Source organism: Acanthaster planci, linkage group LG08 (assembly GCF_054643075.1).
Source record: "Acanthaster planci isolate LZ-2023a linkage group LG08, COTS_SCS, whole genome shotgun sequence".
NCBI classification, from domain to species: domain Eukaryota; kingdom Metazoa; phylum Echinodermata; class Asteroidea; order Valvatida; family Acanthasteridae; genus Acanthaster; species Acanthaster planci.
In genome coordinates this window covers 4,256,070-4,276,308 of record NC_141784.1, presented here as the reverse complement: position 1 = coordinate 4,276,308, position 20,239 = coordinate 4,256,070, and the positions used below count along the sequence as shown (strand labels likewise).

At 42.1% G+C, this 20,239-nt stretch overlaps 1 protein-coding gene across 3 annotated transcripts in view; it reads left to right on the top strand.

Moving 5' to 3' along the window:
* Positions 1-19,242, top strand: part of LOC110974633 (uncharacterized) — a 31,881-nt gene extending 12,639 nt beyond the window's left edge. For all 3 annotated transcript variants that reach the window (XM_022226433.2, XM_022226431.2, XM_022226432.2), the window contains 2 exons: positions 4,791-5,425; positions 15,825-19,242. In XM_022226433.2, coding sequence (XP_022082125.1) covers positions 4,957-5,425; positions 15,825-16,120 — 765 coding nt within the window. In that variant the 5' untranslated portion in view covers positions 4,791-4,956 and the 3' untranslated portion in view covers positions 16,121-19,242. The remainder of the gene's footprint in view (positions 1-4,790; positions 5,426-15,824) is intronic.
* Positions 19,243-20,239: the final 997 nt, after the last annotated feature.

The following is a 20,239-nucleotide window of genomic DNA, read 5'->3' as shown; positions in this document are numbered from 1 at the left end:
CTGCACCGGGAGTTTATGAAGTGAGCTGAAATCAGCATGAGGTAGCTATACCCTTTTGGAAAAGTTTTTTTTGCTTCAATGACAAGAGGAAAGCATAGTCCTTTCGAGTCAGGGAGAGAGGGCTTTTAGTGTCAGTGGTCTGGTTCCGATCCATTTATTTGTGTCTCTGAAAGTTTTTGCCACAAATTCTCAGCCTATTTTCGGTACAATTTTGCTTTGTTTTGCTTTGCTTTAATCGGTACATCGGGAATAGGAAGGGAGGCCAAAACTCTCTTATTGTTTCAAGCATAACTTTGGTAGTCACGAAGGTTTCCGTCGGAAATTTTGAAGTTCTGCCGCGTGAACGCATTTTTAACATGAATATCTTGCTAGTGTATCCAAACTACACTAAAAGTCTTGTCATTTATTACACATGCCAGAGCCAAGTACAAATTAAATGGCTATTCAACCCTTTGTACCAATGTCGAATTCGTTTCAGAGTAAACGTTTTCGGCATTAATTGTGTGTACCGCGAAGAAAAATATTCTCACATAGGATTGAATGCTTCATCCGTCGAATGACAGAAATTGTAGAAAGTGTGGACATCCCATTTTGGATCAAACATGCGCTTGATTTCTGATTTCACTAAATTGTATTTCGAGGCTACCATGGCATTGAGTTTGAACTGTAGCCTACTGTTTGCATTGAGCTCAAAACCCTTCGTTGGCTCCCAACGTTGTCATGTCACCATTCTCCGATGACGAGCCTTACAGCATGGCTCGTCTTACCCTTGTTGGTGCCTACGGATTCAGTTTGATTTGATACTGATGACGAGGTGCGATGTGCCCGCGCCATATCGCCGCGTCACGGAGGCCGGACCGAGCGGCGAAGCCGACGGGTGAAAACCCCACCTCTCTGCTGCCCAGCTGTCTCGCTCCCCGGGCATGGCCAATTACTCAGAGGCGTAACAGTAACACTGTCGCTTGTGGCGCGTTGTCAACTCGCAAGCTTCAGGGTAACGGTATGATAAGCAACCAGTTTCTCTGTTGCCTTAAAAGATATACCGGTACTAGAAATCTACGCATTAGTTGCCACCTATTGTTTCAGTCTGGTCCTTCAACATAAGTATTCTTATATATGTTGCAACAAGCAGGTGCTTTTGTAATTACCAATTACAAATTATAAATAAAAAACAAACATGAAAACATTGTATCTGGTAAAGAGGTTTTGTCTATGATAACATGCTTGATATTGTCTTTCTCTGGGTCTTAAGATCTGACCGTGAATCTAACTTTTTAGAAACATGACCAGACGCTGTAGCCTTCGAATGGACTACCTTTCACCTTGTTTTGTTTTGGATATTTTTTGTTCGTTTGTTTTTCCTTTCTTAAGTTTTATAATCTGTGATCCTGTCTAGCCAATAAATGATACTAGGTCGATTTGGACTCCAGAATGCGTGAACTAAAAACTGTTTCTTTGGTCAAATCTGGTACAGGACTTTTGTTGGGTATGTCTGCGAGAAATCTTTATGAGATTAAAAGTGCCGTATCGGTATCACACATGTCATCCAACGCTACAGTTTGCGCAAAATATACTAGCAACATGGAATTTTGTGGATTTTCTTCATTTCGATGACTGAGAGCACACTACGGTTAGATTAAGCCCACCCTAACCAAAAAAGCATATCCCATCGTGATATAAATGACATTAATTTGTGCCGACCTTGAAATACTTCTGAGAAATTGAAAGGCATAAATGTTAACTGATATCTTCTTTGCCACTTTCAAGTTCAATTTAGTGGTTCAGTTTTATAAATGAACGATTAATTAGAAGTATTTGCAGATCAAACAAGATTACTGTTTTATGTAAGTAAGGTTCACATTAAGGTCATTGTAGCTCAAATTAAAAACATTTTTCTGACTTCCAAAAGTGTAAGTGTTGACGTAGGTAGCTTGCAGGAGACAGAGTTCACAGCGAAATCGACAGCAATCGGAGACTGGTGATTTTCGCAGGTTGCTGGGTCCCGACTGTCCCGAGCCGATGTTAGTGTGCTAGACTGGCTGTTACTGAGACTTGCCAGAGAACACTGTCGGTACCTATTGGGCGCACATGCACTATTTGAGTTCAGATCGACAGCGGTGCGGTTAAAATAAAACATCTTTCCATCAATAGCTTTTTTCAAACTCGTCTGTGAAATTTACCGTGAAATGACTAAGAAAGTTAGAATAAAGAAGGGTTGATAGTGATCGCGTGTAAAAATGGGCTGACACCCCCCCAAGTCGACAAATAACCTAATTTTTACATGAAAAAGATTGATAAATTGATCCAAGGAACCCGTTCATAAATCAGTGGTTCTACGTATTCATTGAGTAGAAACAGCTTGAGCAATATTTTCTGGATGTATCCTATATTTCTTGGAATGAAATAAGAAATTCAAACCCCTGCAATGGGCCTCGAGCTGGACCAAAAGAGGGCGCTGTTTTCTCAGCAGCGGAGGCCGAGGCTCCTTTGGTAGGAATTGAATTTCACTGGATCACGAACTAATAGAAAATGCACGCGTCGCGACCAACAAATCGAACACTCCTGACCAACGCAACTCTTTTCAACCAATGAGGGCTTGCTTCTGCCCGAGGCGGATAGCGCCAACGAATTCAAAGTGCGCATAGAGACACCGAGTGTGCAGTTGCTAGTATGTTTTATTACGATAAATGCATACGATAGATGAATAAAATAATAAATAAAAAATAAGTTATACGATAAAGGAATAAAAAGTACTTGGTCAGGACAGCGCTGAAATGAAATATTTTGTATCCGGTGGAAAATTAACAAAACTAATACAAAAAACCCACAAACAATAATTATTGTAATTTGCTGATTAACAAGCCAGATGACAGGCTCACCAATTACTTTGTGTTATCATGGCCAGTGTAAATGAGTTGGTGAAAGAGGATGTAATTTCACAAAGTGGGATGAGTAACTTTATAGATCCTTTTTTGAATGAAGGTGTTGTCTAATTGACAAGGAATGCATAGTCAGCCCATCCACGGCCTTGGAATAGAAGCACTCACCTCCAAGATGGTTGCCGTGAGCTAGGAGCTGTACACAGTGGATTTTCGGATAACTGACCGATCACAGAGGATCAAACAAATTCATAGTATTTCTCTCTCTCTATTCTTGAATCTTCAGGGAGCCTTTGCTGACAATTCCAATGGTAGTGCTCCAACAACCTATGTAATCCTCCCCGAAAGTCAGTTGATTAATTGACTGAATATTTCCAAATGAAGAAATGGGATTTACGTTGACGGTTCGTGCAAAATTCATCCACGCTTGTCCAGTTTACATTCATGAATACATAAATAAATAAATAAGCATGTCAAAATTACACGCGTAATGACTATGTAAGTGACAAGCAACGCTGTTCACAGCGTGTTTTGGAAACGCCTTGTTGGATCAATCCCGAGATAAAGTCCAGTTCAAGAGCACCGCTGGCCCGCGACAAATGGCTCACTCGAAGGTACCAAATCGGTGGGACGGAACTGGCTCTTTTGTCCCGGGGTCGAAAGATGTTTCTCAATCCCCTCCCCGTGTCTGGCAGATAGCAAAGACATAATACATTCCACGGACTATTGCTTTCAACTGATGCACAGAAGCTGTTGTTCAGTGCTTTCGAAGAGCATGCTTTTCTCCCCAACCCCCTGTGAGCCACTACTGATACCGATATTTGCCAGGGGAATTTCGAGGCTACAGTAGTATTTTGTTCATTTGAATAAATGGCACATATGTACGTATAAAAATCTGTGAGACGGACGTAGGCAAGCGAAGCGGGCGCACGGCTGCCGGCCGGCCGACAGGAGAGCCCGTTGGTCACGGTCTAGCGGCGCGGCTTTACCGTAGGCTTGGAATAATTATTCCATTACCAACAACGCTGCGTATAGTGATGAGCACGTGCGCAGTGAAAACAAATGACCAATATTGTAGAAATGATATCATACCTTAGCATAATTATGTGCCTGTAACAGTGATGCATATCTATCACAAAGTGCCCTCCGTTGTCATATTCTGTATTTCCTTCTCTCTACGTAGATAATCTGTTACACAGAACTCAAAGGGTTTATCTCTAATATCAGGCCTCTATGACGTATTCAGAAACGTATTGGTCGTTTGTGTTTTCGGTTTAGATCGAGTTACTGTGATGTTTCGGTTGGTTGTCATTATCATAGCTGTTGCTATTTTTTGTTACTTAAGTTGCTTGATTTTGGGGGGTAAAGGTGTTGCCTCAGAGTGTTTCACAAAATGATGCATGGAAAGAGTTCTTGAATTTGTGAAAAAGAAACAATGAAATGCCTTATGAAGTAGAGTAACCTCTATGGGAAGCTTCTAACCTTTATTGGTATCTACCTCTTTTCCCAAACTGCATTTGCATAAAGATAATAATAATTCAGCTCCCTTTAGAAATCCGACGTTTGTCTATTTCGTCATGCGCGAAGTGACGCTTTTTGATTGGTCCATCCTCCAGCGTAGTCAGGGAGGAAAACTGAGTGGAATTCGTTTCTGGGTTTGAATACTGTCTGTGATCTGGTGCTATACCTTTCTTGTGGACGGGTGACAGTGTAATTCGCTCTTGGCCTGCGCCTGTTATTTATGAGTGCATTTTGTAATATGACAACTCCATTCACTGCGCTTTTGTGACCAGGGACAATAGGCCTATCTCATTACTCAGTTTTTTAGGTGAGGGGTGGAAAAAGCAACTGTTTGGGGGCGATTGGCTGGTTTGAATCACGTGGTATATCTCTTCTTTCCCTATTTGGTAGCTGGTATTGACCTGACAGAAGGCAGGCCGTGCCAAGCTCTATTCATCATCGAAGTTTGCAACACTGCTGACTCGGCGGGACAGCTAGACAGCCGTTCACTGCACAGCAAGGGCAATAAAATCCTAAGGGTCACAAATCAACGGCTCTGAGCCCAGATACGAGACAAATGAGCTCATACTTCACACACTCTTTGTCGACGGCCGATTTCCACCATGGGTCGGATTACCCATCGGCTGCAACGGTACAGGGTTACTCCCGGCAGGCCCCCCACTACCCAGCCAACAGCACGCCGGTTAACTACAGTTACAGCAGCTACGGGGCGTCGCAGTTGGAGGGCAGTTTCTACCACATGGACCGGACACCGTCCATGGAGCCCACCGTGCCGCTGACGCACCCGCAGAGTTCGCCCGTGTCCGGCGTGACGGCCACCACCACCTCGGCGGCGTACAACCGCTGCCCGAGCCAGCACGGGACGGGATCTTCCGGGGCCGCGGCGGCAGCGGCGGCCTGCATCAAGATGACCAGTCAGAACCTGAGCGGGGACTGCGCCAAATCGGCAATGAAGGCGGCGCAAACAGCTCGGCAACCGGAGCAGATTTACCCCTGGATGAGAAGAATCCATTCCAACACGGCAGGTAAGTCAAGATACTTAACTTTTCCTATAACATTTCCAAACGTATACATGCTGTCAGCATTTCTTGTTATTAGTCCCATTTATAATTGAAAGAGCAGTTGACCGAGTCAAAGTTGGAAAAGGGTATGCAGTTTGTTCGCCCTTTAGGACTCTCTCCGTCGACCACATCATTTATTTCTACTTAATTTGCAAGCTAGCAGGCTTTTCAATCAGAATTTATAATTGTAAAATGACATCTGTCTATGCATACATTTCATATTGCTTAACGACACCAGCTGACAGCTGCTATGAGTATCACCAACGCAATGTGCAAAGTACAGACTGTATTCAGCTTGCATGCGTGGAACGTATGATATACATCCATCCAACCCATGTCAAAATACACCATTCAGAAATCTCAGCATTGTTCAGTTAAAAGCCTCTTCAAATACTCGGCAGTTATTTAAGTCAGCCTGACGGAGTGACGAAACATGGAATGTACCGAAAAAAATGATGCATATCTCTTAAAAAAATGACACAAGTTGACGCATGTTGAAACAGTTAGATCTATTTAAGCATTCCAGACCAAAGCCGCATTGGTCGACAGTGGTTAATGTTGCCTCCACCGAAGATTTTAATCATGTGATTGCACGTGTGATTTTTCCATAGTTAAATTGAGAAGTGTAACATTTTTGTTGGTTGACCGTAAATGATTGATTCCAGCATCATAATCAAAAGTTTCTACACAGTCAGACACATGTGTCTGGAAGGCACTATAGCATAATAAGGTCGGGAATATTTGTGTTCATCCTATGGGTTGACCCGTAGATGTTTCGGAAGCAGTCGTCTTGAATAGTGCATGACGCCTTTCGCGTTACTTGGGACGGTGCGTAACAAATTTACTTTAACATTATCTTTCTTTATTTATAAATAATATCAATTTCTTAAAACAATCAGCTGCGCTTAATTTTCCATTGCTAAGCCTCGACTGTCTACCCAAACGCCTACCTGTAAACATTGTGCAGTGCTGTGTTTCTCTCAAAAAACCCAAAGACTTTTTTTTCAAAGTATTATATCTAAGGAACTTCGGCGTTGTCTTTTGTTCCCGTATAACCCAAAAAAAAAAAATTAAAAAATAAAGGAAAGACTATACAGCCTTACCAACTAACTAATTACACGAAGAGCTAAAGCACGTTGGTAACTAAATCTTCAGAGATATCCACTTTAAATTCTTCGCAAACCTTTGGAATTCAAGGTGAGTGAGACAATCACGGGCTCCAGTTTTATGTAACGGATGAAACGAGCTATTCTATTCTAAAGCATAACATTCAGAGGTAAAGCAATAAGCAGTGTTTTTTCATTACTGAGTAGTGGTAGCATGTTACAGCTGTGTGGTGTTTATATGCAACATGACACTCAGTTGATTTCAAATACGGTACCCATCGCCCTAAGGTTGCCGTATCTAGACTGCTTTGCCAACGACAAACCTGCCCTGGGCTTGCTCAACGTAGAAATATCCAAACCTGAAATGTCCCATATTTGCTATTGAATATTGTAACAATGGTTAATGGAAATCTGCAGCGATGTTTACAAAAGATCAAGGTTCATCCCCGAGGGCCTTGTGTATTTTCTGCAGAATAGGCTTCGCCAAGCGTAACGCAATCCACTGAGAGAAGAAGGATTCATACATAATACGCTCGCGCTCGACTGGGTGATCCCTGTTACTTATTTCAGTGCAAGATGTGATCCAAACTTAAAGCAGCCAGTATCTATGACATAATTACATAGGTCTTCCTGCAGCGCCAGTATGTGAGTGTCTATAAGGGCGAATTTTCCAACAAATTGTCGCTCATAATCTGATAATTGGTCGGGCAGATCAACATCCTTGGGCGAACAATTAGTAGGGAAGATCAACCGCGGAAAGCGTCTTTTCTCTCAGGCCAAAACATGCGATGTTGTACATCATGTTCACACGAGTCATTGCACACGCAAACGTTGCCCGCATTGATTTGCAGGGTGGTGAATGTTCCAATCGAACATTCACATCCCAAGTTATTTCAGTAACTTTTTTCTATTTCGCCCAGCGAATTTGCAAGTGTGCAGATTAATATCATTTGACAACGCCTACTATTAAAAATAATCAACGACGAATTCCAAAGAACTGAGTAATAAGCAGTGTCTCATTTACTATTTCACTTCATTCTGTGGTAAATCTTGAATCTTTTCCCAAGTTAATGCGATACTCAAAATTAGTGTAAGACAGAGAAAAAAATTCTGAAGGAAAATAAAAAAAAACCCAAAAAAAACTGAAATTAAATTTGGAAGAGATCACTAATAGCTAATTCAACAACAAACAGGAATTGTAGTAACTAAAAATCTAACGCAAACTGTGTGAGCAGACGTGAAAAAGAGACTGTACTATTAATATCATACCAAAAACTCCTCCTTGCCAGCAATAATAAAGAAAACTCGAGCGAGAATAATTTGCATGTTTTATAGACATCAAGATCATCATCATCAACAGAAAGAAGCACTGAAGATGCAACAGTAGGCAAATGAGAATTTTAATCCCTTCGACGAAAAGGCAGTTCCCGTCGTTTACATTGCACGCGGGACAAACTGTAACAAATGTTCCAATTTTGGGATTCTTTTTTTTTATTCCATTCAAAACTGTGGACCAATTTATAAAAGACTTCCCCCAAAACACAGCGGACTCCGAAATCCCTACTGATTTTGTTCCACCTACAATAATTGGAGCATTTAAGTGCTACCGTTTAAATTATCGGCGATGTGACATCTTTGACCTCGTACGCTCACAGATACATTGTTTGCGAATATAGAGCAAAGCGGATGGCTTCAGCCAGGATACTACAAGCTAGTCAGCATTGATACCAGTTTGAAACACGTCAAGCCAAGGAACGGTTGCAATAACAACATTTTTATTATGCCCAATGTTGGACCACCAATTCAAGTTGAAAGTGTGAAAATATGTTGTGCACCAGAACTCTTGTGGACACTGTGTGTCTTGTTGCACTGAAAAGAATTGGCCATGAGGAATTCAGTATCATTTATGGAAAACTCAGTCATTAACAGCTACATGTCCTATCCTTGGGTTCACAACTCCTGTCCGACGATGGATTTCCAGTTAACAGTATTCGCAAGTTAATTTTTGAAATGGCATTCTTTCTGAAAAATAGAAGCATACTCTGGGCTCTGTTTAGCACTGGACGCTTAACCGTCAAGCCGCCCGGCGTTATAAATGAAGTACAATCCTCTGCTTAATTACTGAATTCGTTAAAAAACAAACGAGCGGTCAGAGTGTGCGGTGAAGGTGCATATGTAACAACTCAAGCGGGCCGTGAGCTGAAGGTCAGCGGGTCGCCTACGGGGTAAGGAGATATACAGGCCTGGTGAGATTTGAAGGGGCCACGGAACAGGGCTTGCGGAAACAGCTCAACGTTTTTATGGCCTTTCTGTGTCGCACTGATCCAAGTTTCGGGAACTGTCACTTACCCAGTTGTGTTTATTAGTCCCGGGAGAATAGCTAAAGAACACCATATTCGATACCGTTTTACGGGCACGAAATGTTCCCTCGGAAAAAAAAGAAGTTGAATTAAAAGAGCCTTTGGAAAATTCATCATTGTTCAATAGCTGTTGTGAATATCAACCCCCCCCCGCTTGTGAAAAAAAAAATCCAGTTGTTTTTGTTTGCTTATAAGACTGTCAGGCCAAGCCTTGCAGCAGATGATAGCGCGTGATCACATGGACAACACCCCTAGGCAGCGGAAACAAGGAATCATGAACTTCAGTGAGATATGCTCTGTAGCACAGTCTCGCATAAATTTGACGGATCGGGTCCTAATCCAAACCATTAATTGCAGGAGCAGCTGCAACGACCAAGTGCGGCGCTTTGCATAGCATGGTGGTTCTTTAGTATTGCCGCGTTGGCCTGTGGTTGATTGGAAGCTTTATTCCCAGTTGTAATTTGGAGATATCTTTTTTTTTTATACAGGGTTGAGTGTTTTACGGTTCGCATGTCGACGTTCAAAGTTGTGTTTAACTTCGAACTGTGAACATAGTGGGTCTGCCATTTCTTTTCATGTACTGCCCTCAACCACTGTACAAATTGTCCGTCGAGTGGGATCTGTTGTGTATGTCCGGTTAAATCTGAAGCTTGCAAAGGGATGCCAAGACCCCTTTAATTTCCTGTTAAATGCCAGGCTTTTATTGAACTAAGCCAATAGAAAACTGCTTAGCTCAGTCTGTGTTTATGTTTCTTTTAGTGCACAAGCAAACAACTCTATTGATGTAGAAGTCATTGGCAGCCGCGTAGTGTCGAAATATTCGAAGGTTGCTGGCTTGAATTCGCAGTGGTTGGTAACAGTTGAGTCACACATCCACAGAGAAGTAATAATTGATTATTAGAAATGTACGAACACGAAAAGGGTTCGCCTGTTGTTTTTCATCTACCAATTCCAGATTATTTATGTTCGGATATTGAATCAGAGAACACATGTCTTTTAATTTATTCATTCTATTCAGAAATATTTTTTGCCCTGTTTGTAAATAAACTGCAGATTTTATCGGACGGGAGTGAATCTCTTCCGTTAATCTCAGACCAATACATCCTGTCATTTTCCGTTGAGCTGAATCCTCATTACGGGCGTTGTGTGAGAGACACCGATAGCAAGTAATAAAAAAAAGTCCAAACGAACACGTGTTCCTGGGAATGTGGACGGCGCTGAACCGGATGGCGAAAGTGACGCCATTGTGCCTCCACGAATTACGTTGTTCCGGCTTGCTTAGCGTCGAAACCCATGCACTTTCATGATTACAGCGGCCAGACAATGCTTGATGTCGGCATTCAGTGACTGTCGCTCTAGCAATCTGGAGGTTTACGAACTCCAACTTGTTTTCTCATTTCGCTCTCTCTTTTTTTTTTTTGGCTAGCCTGGTCCCCCCCCACCTACCGGAGCAGAGAATATTAAACCTTGACTCTTTGTTTCTAGTAGCTGGCTCTCCTCCGTGTCATACACAGTTGGGATGGTTTCGTCAAATTTCGGCTAAGAAAACTGTTTATTTGCCTTACACCTCCCGTAATTTCGTTGGGGGGGGGAGCTGTGTGCGGGGCGACCACAGTGTTTTTCTCGTGGCGGCCGCTGGCTCGTGATTAAAGGCGAACACGACCGAGCCGCGAGCGAGACATTCGGACTCCAATTACATGTGTGTTCATTAATAAATAAACTCGTTCGTCACTGCTGTCAACCAAAAGCTGATTGCATCGTACTTCTCCCCTTGCTTTCTTTCTTCTTCGATCTCTCTGTTTTGTAATGTCTCGGTCGGTTCTTCTCCACATCCGGAATATACCTTGTTCCGATGTAACAATGCCTCGATCGTCGGACTGTACCCGCGTCCAGGCTCAAGTGTTCGAAATATGCAAAGTTTAGAGGTCCTTACCCTTTCAGAAATTAAACTTGTCACCTTAATCGGCAAAATGAATATTTAATGGAAAGTTCTTCTCATGGTAATTATGTGGACTATTCATGCGGTTGACTCACAATTTAGCTATCGACTTGACTGGTCCAAAGCTTCCACGATTTACAATCTTGGTGTAGAGAACCGATTTTTTCTTTATTCAAACCTTAATCAAATGATAAAGCTCCCCCCACACTAAAACCCGACACAGTGGTCGATTCGCCAGCTGCAAATATAGATACTCTGTACTAGCTTGCTTTCAAGTTGATAAATTTACGATTCTGTCTTGAGACGCTGATTGCTGTATAACCTATTGATGGGCAACAGTGGAAAATCAGCGAGCAAGGTTGATCATGAACACAGAGCATGGAACGTGTGATTTATCGGCTTCAGGCGAACATAAAAACTGGGCTCTAAGAATTTCGCATTTTTCCCAGAAAAAAAGTCTACAGGTTTCTTTGCTGTAGATTTTACTGTGTACATCGAGCAGCATTTTTCCTGTACAACATAAGAATGATGTTTTCGTTGTAGTGAAAATGAAAAAAAAAAAGGAATTTGGAACTTTAGTTATTATGCATTGTCTGAAGATCAGTCTGAAATAAGCTATTTATACAAAACAAAACACCCATATAAATTTTAGCCTTTTCCTTAGAGTTTCTAAATTCCAACAATGAGGGCGTCTGTATGTATTTCCGACCGACCCTCCTTTTGGCTTTGTTATTATGCTGAAGACCCTGTCTGGAATTTCCAACTAAGAAAAAAGATAAAACATGATAATCTTAAGAATTTCTGGGGGCAAGGAAGACATTTATTTTAACCTTCTTTCCCCCACCCATCGACCTTCCCTCAAGGTCAAAAATATATGAAACCACTTAAATACATAACTTCAAACATCTTGAAACAATGTTGTCAAAGTTTTCTATCACTAACCAAAAAGTCACGTCAGTGTGCTTTGATTGCCGCGCAGATAACACAGCCTAAGGCTTCGAAGACTAATGATTTTTGGGGGGGGGTAATTCCTGTATGCAAGTCGTAGACGTCAAGTTGGTTTGTAAACTACGAGGGAACTCACGAACGTATTAACCTGGTAGCCGGAGGCGTACAGGATGCGCATTTTTACTTGTGCTTATGCCGTCAGATTTCAGTCTGCTTTGTAGGAATGAAGACCGAACAGGGGAATCGTAGCTAAATTTTCGCAGAAAAGCCTTCAAGGTGGTACGTCCTTTTAGCGAAAAAAATGCTCCTGATGTTCTACAGTACAGGAAGTGATATTAGCCAGGATTTCGCGCAAACAGACAGGGGCCTATCGTAAGATGTTGTTGCAGTGTTCAAAATATTCTGTGGCTTGTAGTTGAAATTATGATGATGCTTTACCATGGTGGCTCCTCACAAATCATAAACATAATTCAAGTGGGAGACCATTATTTATTAATGAATCTTATGTGTCTTTCTTTATTGGAATATGCCTTAACTGTAGAGGCTTATTGTTACCAATGTGGCTACAGTCATCGCTGACACTGTTAACACGGCAATAACGAATTAATATAGACTTCATTAAACAAGCCCCAGGATGATTAGACAGAATTGCTGGCTTTGAAGCTGTTAAACCTTCCTTACCTAACAACTACAATAACAAAAAACAATCAAGAACATCAGTCAACAACAACCAACCAACAACATCAAAACTACAACAATTATTTAGTCCACATAACTCAGGTTAATTATATTCTCTGTTTCCGGTTGTAGAATACGTCGTCTTTCGATAGGCTGATCTGACCAAACGCTAGCAAGAACAGTGTCTCAGTGTGGTTGGTCAGCACACCCCATTCCATTCGGAGAATCACGTTCATTTTAAAGAAGCTGCACTTTTTGTCGCCCTCAGTTCAACCACAGTTCAACCATGACATCTCATGGCAGGATTTCTTGAACATCTGAGAGCGGAGATATCAAATGGACGACTCCAAGGTCCCCAGGAGCTCGACGAGTCTTTTGTAGCGCGTGTCACGGGTAATTGGTCCTGGCATGTGCATCATGTTAGCCCGGGATCTTGGGGAGCCTCTTATTCTAAGTAGGCGGAACACTGATTTCCTTTTTTCGCAAGTTTGGCGTCCTGACTGACATTTTTATTTCGTCCTGTCATGGCATTTACGAGCTGCCGCTTGGCAGGCATATCGTTCACCGGAAACCAACTGAATCCAAGTTGACTTAGCTCTATAAGGATTGATCCGAAGCTGTGGCAAATAAGTAAAATCCTCGATGTAATGAGCGCAAATTCCACACTCCGGCATTGGAGAAGGGGCAGTCCGGTCGTCCGTACCTTTTTAAAACTAGAACGAGCAAACAGAATTCTTATTACCCAATGTTCTATACCCAGCAAGAAATGAGACCGAGGGGTACCCCCCAACATGTCCAATCCCTGTACACATTCCAGACTACTGTTACTTAACACATCCCCCCAAGATGTCTGAAAGGATTTCCCCTGATTCCTGCGAGACAATGACCAACACAAAGCAGTGGGGGGGGGGTTCTCTCCGTCTCATACCTTGCTGCATATGTCATGTTCCAAGCTATGGTTGGTCAGTGCCCCTGGGTAGCTCTGCATATACACCACGTTCTCCTGGCTTACATGTACATGCAGTTGCTGTACCTCAAAGTTCATTTTCACTTTCTGGTTTTACGGGGCAGGCATCTAAAAGTTCAGAAATTTGAAAGCGTGTCATCACCCTCCAACAGCTGAATTTAGACTTGTATAACCAAAGACTAAGAATGTTTTCTATTATTTAGACCATAGATGATTGGTTTAAAATCCTGACTTTCAGAAGTGCTGATCGATTTTTTTTCCTGAAGACATCAAATTTATCAAAATTAAATTCGAAGTAAAAAAGGTCGTAGTTTGGGGGGATTTAGTTTTAAATGCCTCCAAAGTATCTCTTTGAATTGACCCAAATATTGACGGAGTGGCTCTAAATAACACTATTTTACGCGATGCCGTTTATATAGGATTTGGAACTAGATTTATTTATTTATTTATTTATATCTAATAATCCAGCAGCGCATTTAGAGCCGATTACAGGATGATAATGAATGAAAAATACACTAAAGAAATGTTCAGTTTTAGAGGTGGGAGGAAAACCCTGAATAAATGTTTCGGGGAAAACCCACGGACTCAGGTTGGGACTGAAAACCCAATCCACATGTGGACCGTGCCGGATTCAAACCCGGACCGCAAAGATGGAAGGCGAGGAAAGAAACGCGAGGCCAACCCGACTCCCCAGAATTTACTTGTACAATTTGCCATAAACATCTCTAGATTCAGATAAAATGTGGAAGTAGCACAAGTTATCCCCACAGTAAGTCCTGTCTACATCACCGTGTACAAAGCACGCTTAATGCGTGGCGAAGAGACTTTGTGGTCCTGCGTCGCATTTATACGATGGCAAAGTAGGCTGTCGCTGGCCAAGGTTTTCTCATTTGTCAACAACATCTCGCTGCGTGATTGGGACATCATGCAAATATTTTCACCTTTTTCGTCAAGGTGCGTTCGACATATTTCTGCAGAATTTACTTGCGAGATTTTTTTTCGCCCGTACACTTTGACATTACGCATTGCATTTACCCCCTTACTTGTTAAACTTCTTTTATAAGCACTGCATAAAATGTATTTGAGGGGATTCCAACACGAGTGGCTGCTTGAACCTGACAGAGCAGAGTAACAAGCTACATGAGATTGTATTGTGCTCATGGTGGTCATTGTTGATATCACTGTTGTCCTTGATGTCGTCATAACTCACACTGCTTAATTGAGAGCTTATTTGTTGTTCGCAAAATGTATATCTATTTGCCGGCATTGTTCCTCGCAAGCTTTGTGCCATGAATATTTAATTCACAGATGAAGGCAAACTGTAGTCATTGTTTGACGGTGTCTCTGTCTGATCCATTGTGTCTCGTCAAATCCTCCCCGTGAGGCGGTGGAATTGTGCCGGAGACGAGGCAACCTAGCTTCAACGCGAGGCCTACGCACGAGCAGTTCTCAGATTGTGTGACCGTAGGAAGGCTTCGCATCGTTATTAATCACCATGCACTGTATTCGATCCGTGTGCAGTGTTGGTGGGGCCGCTGCCGTTCGAAATAGTGCATTGCCCTGGCCAATGTCACTCGAGCTATTTCCCATTTTGTAGATTTTTTTCTCTCATCTTCTTCCGCCTATATACAAAACAAACGTCCTGTTGCTTTGTATAATTTTTCATTTTTGCTCTGCATAATTTTGATGTTTGCAGCTGGAAAGATTTTTCTAGGTAATTACAAATGGGCTCATGGTATCCCAAGCACCGTGATTACACGCCAAAAGGAATACACTTTAAATACACACACTCTAATAATTATTCCTTCTCTTGGTTAACTCAGAAAATGGAAGCTTTTAAATGATGGCCAAAACAAGACGTCGCATACAACTCATGACAATAAAAAACAACAGCCCAATATCAGAACGACAGCAATACATTATGTATGATCACTTCAAGGACACGTGCATAACAGTAGCACCATTCACCGTCGTAATGTAGTGACAATACGGGCGATTCACAATAGTGCGCCTCCAACAGTTTGCAACGCGTTGACCAATCACAGAAATCGAAAATCTGTCGAACCTTCCCAAACGCGCATTGGGTGGACAGATTTTGCGCACTGCGATTGGTCAACGCGTTGTGAACTCTTGGAGGTGCACTATTGTGAATCGCCCGTATTTGATGGGTACAAGTAGATCACCAGCTTAATGTTCTGTTTTGGTTTCTGTCATCAAATGTAAACTTTGGGGCTTAACGTTTAAACGAAAAAAATAAACATGTTATTTGAAAGAAATGGTTCCACTATAATACATCGTTTAATTGCTTGAACTAACGTCGCATGCGGTTGAACCTCTGTTTCTTGTTTGGTGTTTCTTTTCTCAGTTAGCCAAACAAATGGCCTGGAACCCAGCAAGCGGTCACGAACGGCATACACGCGTTACCAGACCCTGGAGCTGGAGAAGGAATTCCACTTCAACCGCTACCTGACGCGGCGGCGACGCATCGAGATCGCCCACGCTCTGGGCCTGACGGAGCGGCAGATCAAGATATGGTTCCAGAACCGCCGCATGAAGTGGAAGAAGGAGCACAACGTCAAGAGTATCTCGCAGTTGATGAGCCAGGAGGCGGCCGCCGCCGCGGCTGCCGCAGCCGCGGCCGACCACCAGTCCCTGCGCTGACTCGATCAACCGAAAACTTAACTGCGAAATCTCTCGGACGCCTGACCCCACAGGAGGTTGTTTACGTTCCTGCGGACCCCCGCCACGAGTGAGACATTTTGACACGCCGTGAGCGTTCCCTCTAGGCCTTTCCTCCGGGCCGCTGATGAGGTTGAGACATCGTACTTTTGTTTACAGCCGTGCAGGCACTGATATAATGAATTAAAAGCCTGTACGGAATTGGAGTAAACTGACGGAGGCTTGGACGATACAGAGACCAAGTGTATTTTTGTTTATACAGTGTCATTCTCCTTCTTGTTTTATATCTTCCTCCGAGAAGACAGGCTTGACATCAGGATCAGTAAGAGTTAGTTATTTGGGGGGCTTTTAATTTGTTTTGTAGCGCTGTGAATATATTGCCATCATATGCTCGATATTTATTAGTAACTAAACGAGTCCAACTTCTCACTGGGCTGCATTCGGACGTCACATCCTGCGCATGTCCTTATGTCCCCCCTCGATCTTTGAGACATCTTGTTGTTTTGTGCAATACCATTCGCCAAAGATTACGGAAAACTGAGCTGACAGTTTCTTTGAATTGAAACAAATATACACCATTTCGTTACTGACTCACCTTCATCTGGAAGATTGTTATGATATTTTGAGGAATAGCAGAGGAATTTCGTTTCATATCTTAGCCGGATAAGACCATAGCACCAGAAATATTTTCTGGATTGGGCGAAGGCTGTAATCATGTGGGTCGCAGGGTCCAAGGAGGGCACCTGCCCCAGGAAAACCAGAAGAGTATTACTGAGGTACAAGAAACAATGAAAATGGGGAAGGGGGGAGGGGAGACAGTTGCCTGGTTTCATAATAAGGCCTCAGAACTGATACCCTCTAGCTACTGTGGAGCGCTTCGACCAACAGTGGGGGGGGATCCTTGCGACACGAATGACGATAACAACCGGATTGCACACTGCGTAAAAGAGAGGTGGTATGCTGTTTCGATCCAATTAATTAAAGTGAAAATTCTGCTGACTTGCCAAGTGAAGTTCCCCGAAACTGTGGTCGGTTGATTATTCTTAGGCAAGAGGTTGGGTGATGATTGCCCGTTTATCGTGTGTAGTTTGTGAAATTGCACATTTTTGTTTTTACTTGCTTGCTTGCTTGATGTGTGTTTGATTTCTTAGCTACTGCATTCCATGAATGATGAACAAGCTTATATCATGCCAACAACAAACGTTGTGATTATTACATGAAACATACAACTTCTGATCATGCATAATGTACTACCTACGAGTACAAGCTAAACGTTTACATGTCTTGCTAATTTACTCTAAATTGCTGGTCGAAATTATCAGTTTTGTGTAACATTTGTATTATTTACGGGGTCATTACCATGGGAAAAGCATCCAAAGGGTACTGATCAAACCTAATCATTTATCACCTCGCTCCATTATACGGTTTGATTAATTCCACAGAAACTGGCCCATTGACTATACCACGACTGGTGGATCTAACTGACCATAATATCGTATTGTCAGGTATTTCCAGTCCAGATCTTTCTGGAATAATGAAGAAAAATCATAAAGCTGTCTGCATTTATGCCACTTATTAATTTTTACCATTTCGGACACGTGGGTACTTATTATTATTTTTAAAAATCTTAATGTATAACATTGCATTTGTTGCTTTACTGTAAAGAGAATGAAAGAAAAAGCAGTGTTAATAATCTACCCATTCAACCGATATCAAATTAATCCACGTACTGCCTATATTGAGTCCAATTTTAGAACATTTTAGAAGCATTTGCTCAGTATTCTAGGCATCAAAATTGGCAGGAAATTGAAGTGCATTTGACATTTTTTTTCGGCGTAATAGAAGGTGCAAAAACACTCTCTGGGACTATTCATGCGTGACCACGGAGGCCGACAATAGCCATGCCACCGCAGCACTCCTACGTGTACTGCAGCCGAATGTGGTGACTGAACGAACAATACTGCAGTTGAAAATCCACCTGTTATGACGAGTCAAACTAGTCTCTGTTACATTTCAGGGTGTGCCACGCCTTCGGCTTTAAAACGGGAAAAGTGACAGAGTCCCTGATAAAGATTGCCCCTGCCACAAGACACACCAAACATGACTGTAAAAACTCGAAGGAAATAAATGCTTGGACTGGACGTGATGGCACACAACCTAGACAAAGTATCCAATCAAGTTCTAGGGACTATTACTCGAGAATTCTAGATGAGTTTCAAACCGTCTGGTTCTGTTTATAGCAGGTTGAATCGAGGAACTAAAGTACCATGCAACTTCGCGTATGTACTTGAACGCACGGCCCAAGTCCCAAGTCGGGTCTTGGTGTTTTTTTATTGTCCCTCAAAACTGACCTGGGGTTTATGTCCAGGTTGAATTTCTTGATACTCAACTCTTACGCCTTAAGTTCAGGCGGTATGTCCTAACATTAAGGGAGTGTCCATCGAGGCCATAAATTGTTGGAAACCAAATAGTTTGTCATTTTGCTAACCCTGAGAGATGCTCGTTCACTAAACGTGTTCGTCTTTATTTCGGATAACATTGTTTTCACGAGGAGGTGAATCCTTGATCAAGGCTGAAATAACGTGTTTGCTCAATAATTCAATCTTGTAAAGTACTGCCTATATTCCGTTCTATTGCATGGTCAGATTATGTGTGTTGAGTATACTGGGCCAGTTCTGAAGTATAGATGGGGGGGGGGATTGGTGACATTGTCTTTGTGTGCCAGTTAGCCATCCCCATCGTGTGTTAAATGTAATGCTTAAGGACGGGACATTTTGATGTAAATATTTGAAATCACTTTATATTACTGTGTAATGTAATTTACTTATATAGTTTCCATTAGACTATTGTCTATATAGAGCCATTTCTTTCATCTGTACATCCACTTCAGTAAAAAATGTGTCATTATAAAGCTATTCAGATTCTTTCATTTCTTCTGTCCATTTTTGCCATGGTCTTGCGCATTGGTTTTGTTTACACTTGTGTGTTCTTGTCCTTAACCCCTTGCCTCCACTAAGTCTTGGCCAGAAAAACACTGATTTGTTTGCAGTGTGGAAGGACAAAAATAAATCCCTCGATGGCGTTGAGAAACGAGGCCTGAATAATGCCGAATGGAATCTAGTCCTTACGGTGGTTCACACATCAGCTCGCTCGCTCGAATGCCACAACCGACGTGCATTTTGTAAACCGAGCAACAGCGACGAATTAAAATTCTCTCTCGGAAAAGCTGGTTCCTGGGTTCCTCTTTCTTTTTTTCTGGATGTGGGTACTGAGTTCAGGGATACCGCCATCTTGGATTAATGTTGCTTGTTATTGACACGCTCTTCGCGGCAAACTGTGCTGCGTAAACAGCCTTCCTTTGGCTATGTCACTGCAGTAACTGTATGCTAATATTTGGTTACAGAAGCCAGGAATAGTTCACTCATGAATTGAAAATAAATACGAAAAGTAGTCCCCAAAACTAGATGAGATATGCTGATCTCACAGTTGAAAATGAACGCAAAAGCTGTGGGTTTTTTTGGAACATTTGTATTAAACGAATGGAAGGTCGAAAACCACAGTTTTCAATGATAAAAAGGATAGATATTTGCCCACACAGAGATCACGAGACCACCACGTAACTAAAAAATCCAAGATGGCAGGGTCCGTTTAATGTTCTCTTGCGAAACGCCACCACGCCAATGGCCTTGTTGCCTTTCTAACTCGACCGAATGCATGACTTGTAGATGATTTCCAAATCAGTTAACACAGAATTTTTATACAAATATGATTTCACTACATTTCAAAACGTAATCAAAAATAAATGTCACTATACAATGGAAGCAGCTGGTGAGAAACGACTTATTAAGCTTTTCTGGAGGCCACCGCATGTCGTATAACATGAATTCCATAAAATGTAGAATGTTGAAATTATCCTAATTGGTTTGGGACGGTTGGTTAAAATATAAAGCACAAACATGGCAAATGGTCTAATATCAAGCAGATCATGGTTTGAAGCGTTTATGGATCCCGCTACGTTATTGGAGTGGTTTAGTTAGGCCATCATTTATTTAATCACATAAAATGTTTACACTGGTCGATGCCCGGTCCTCTGGCAAGCTG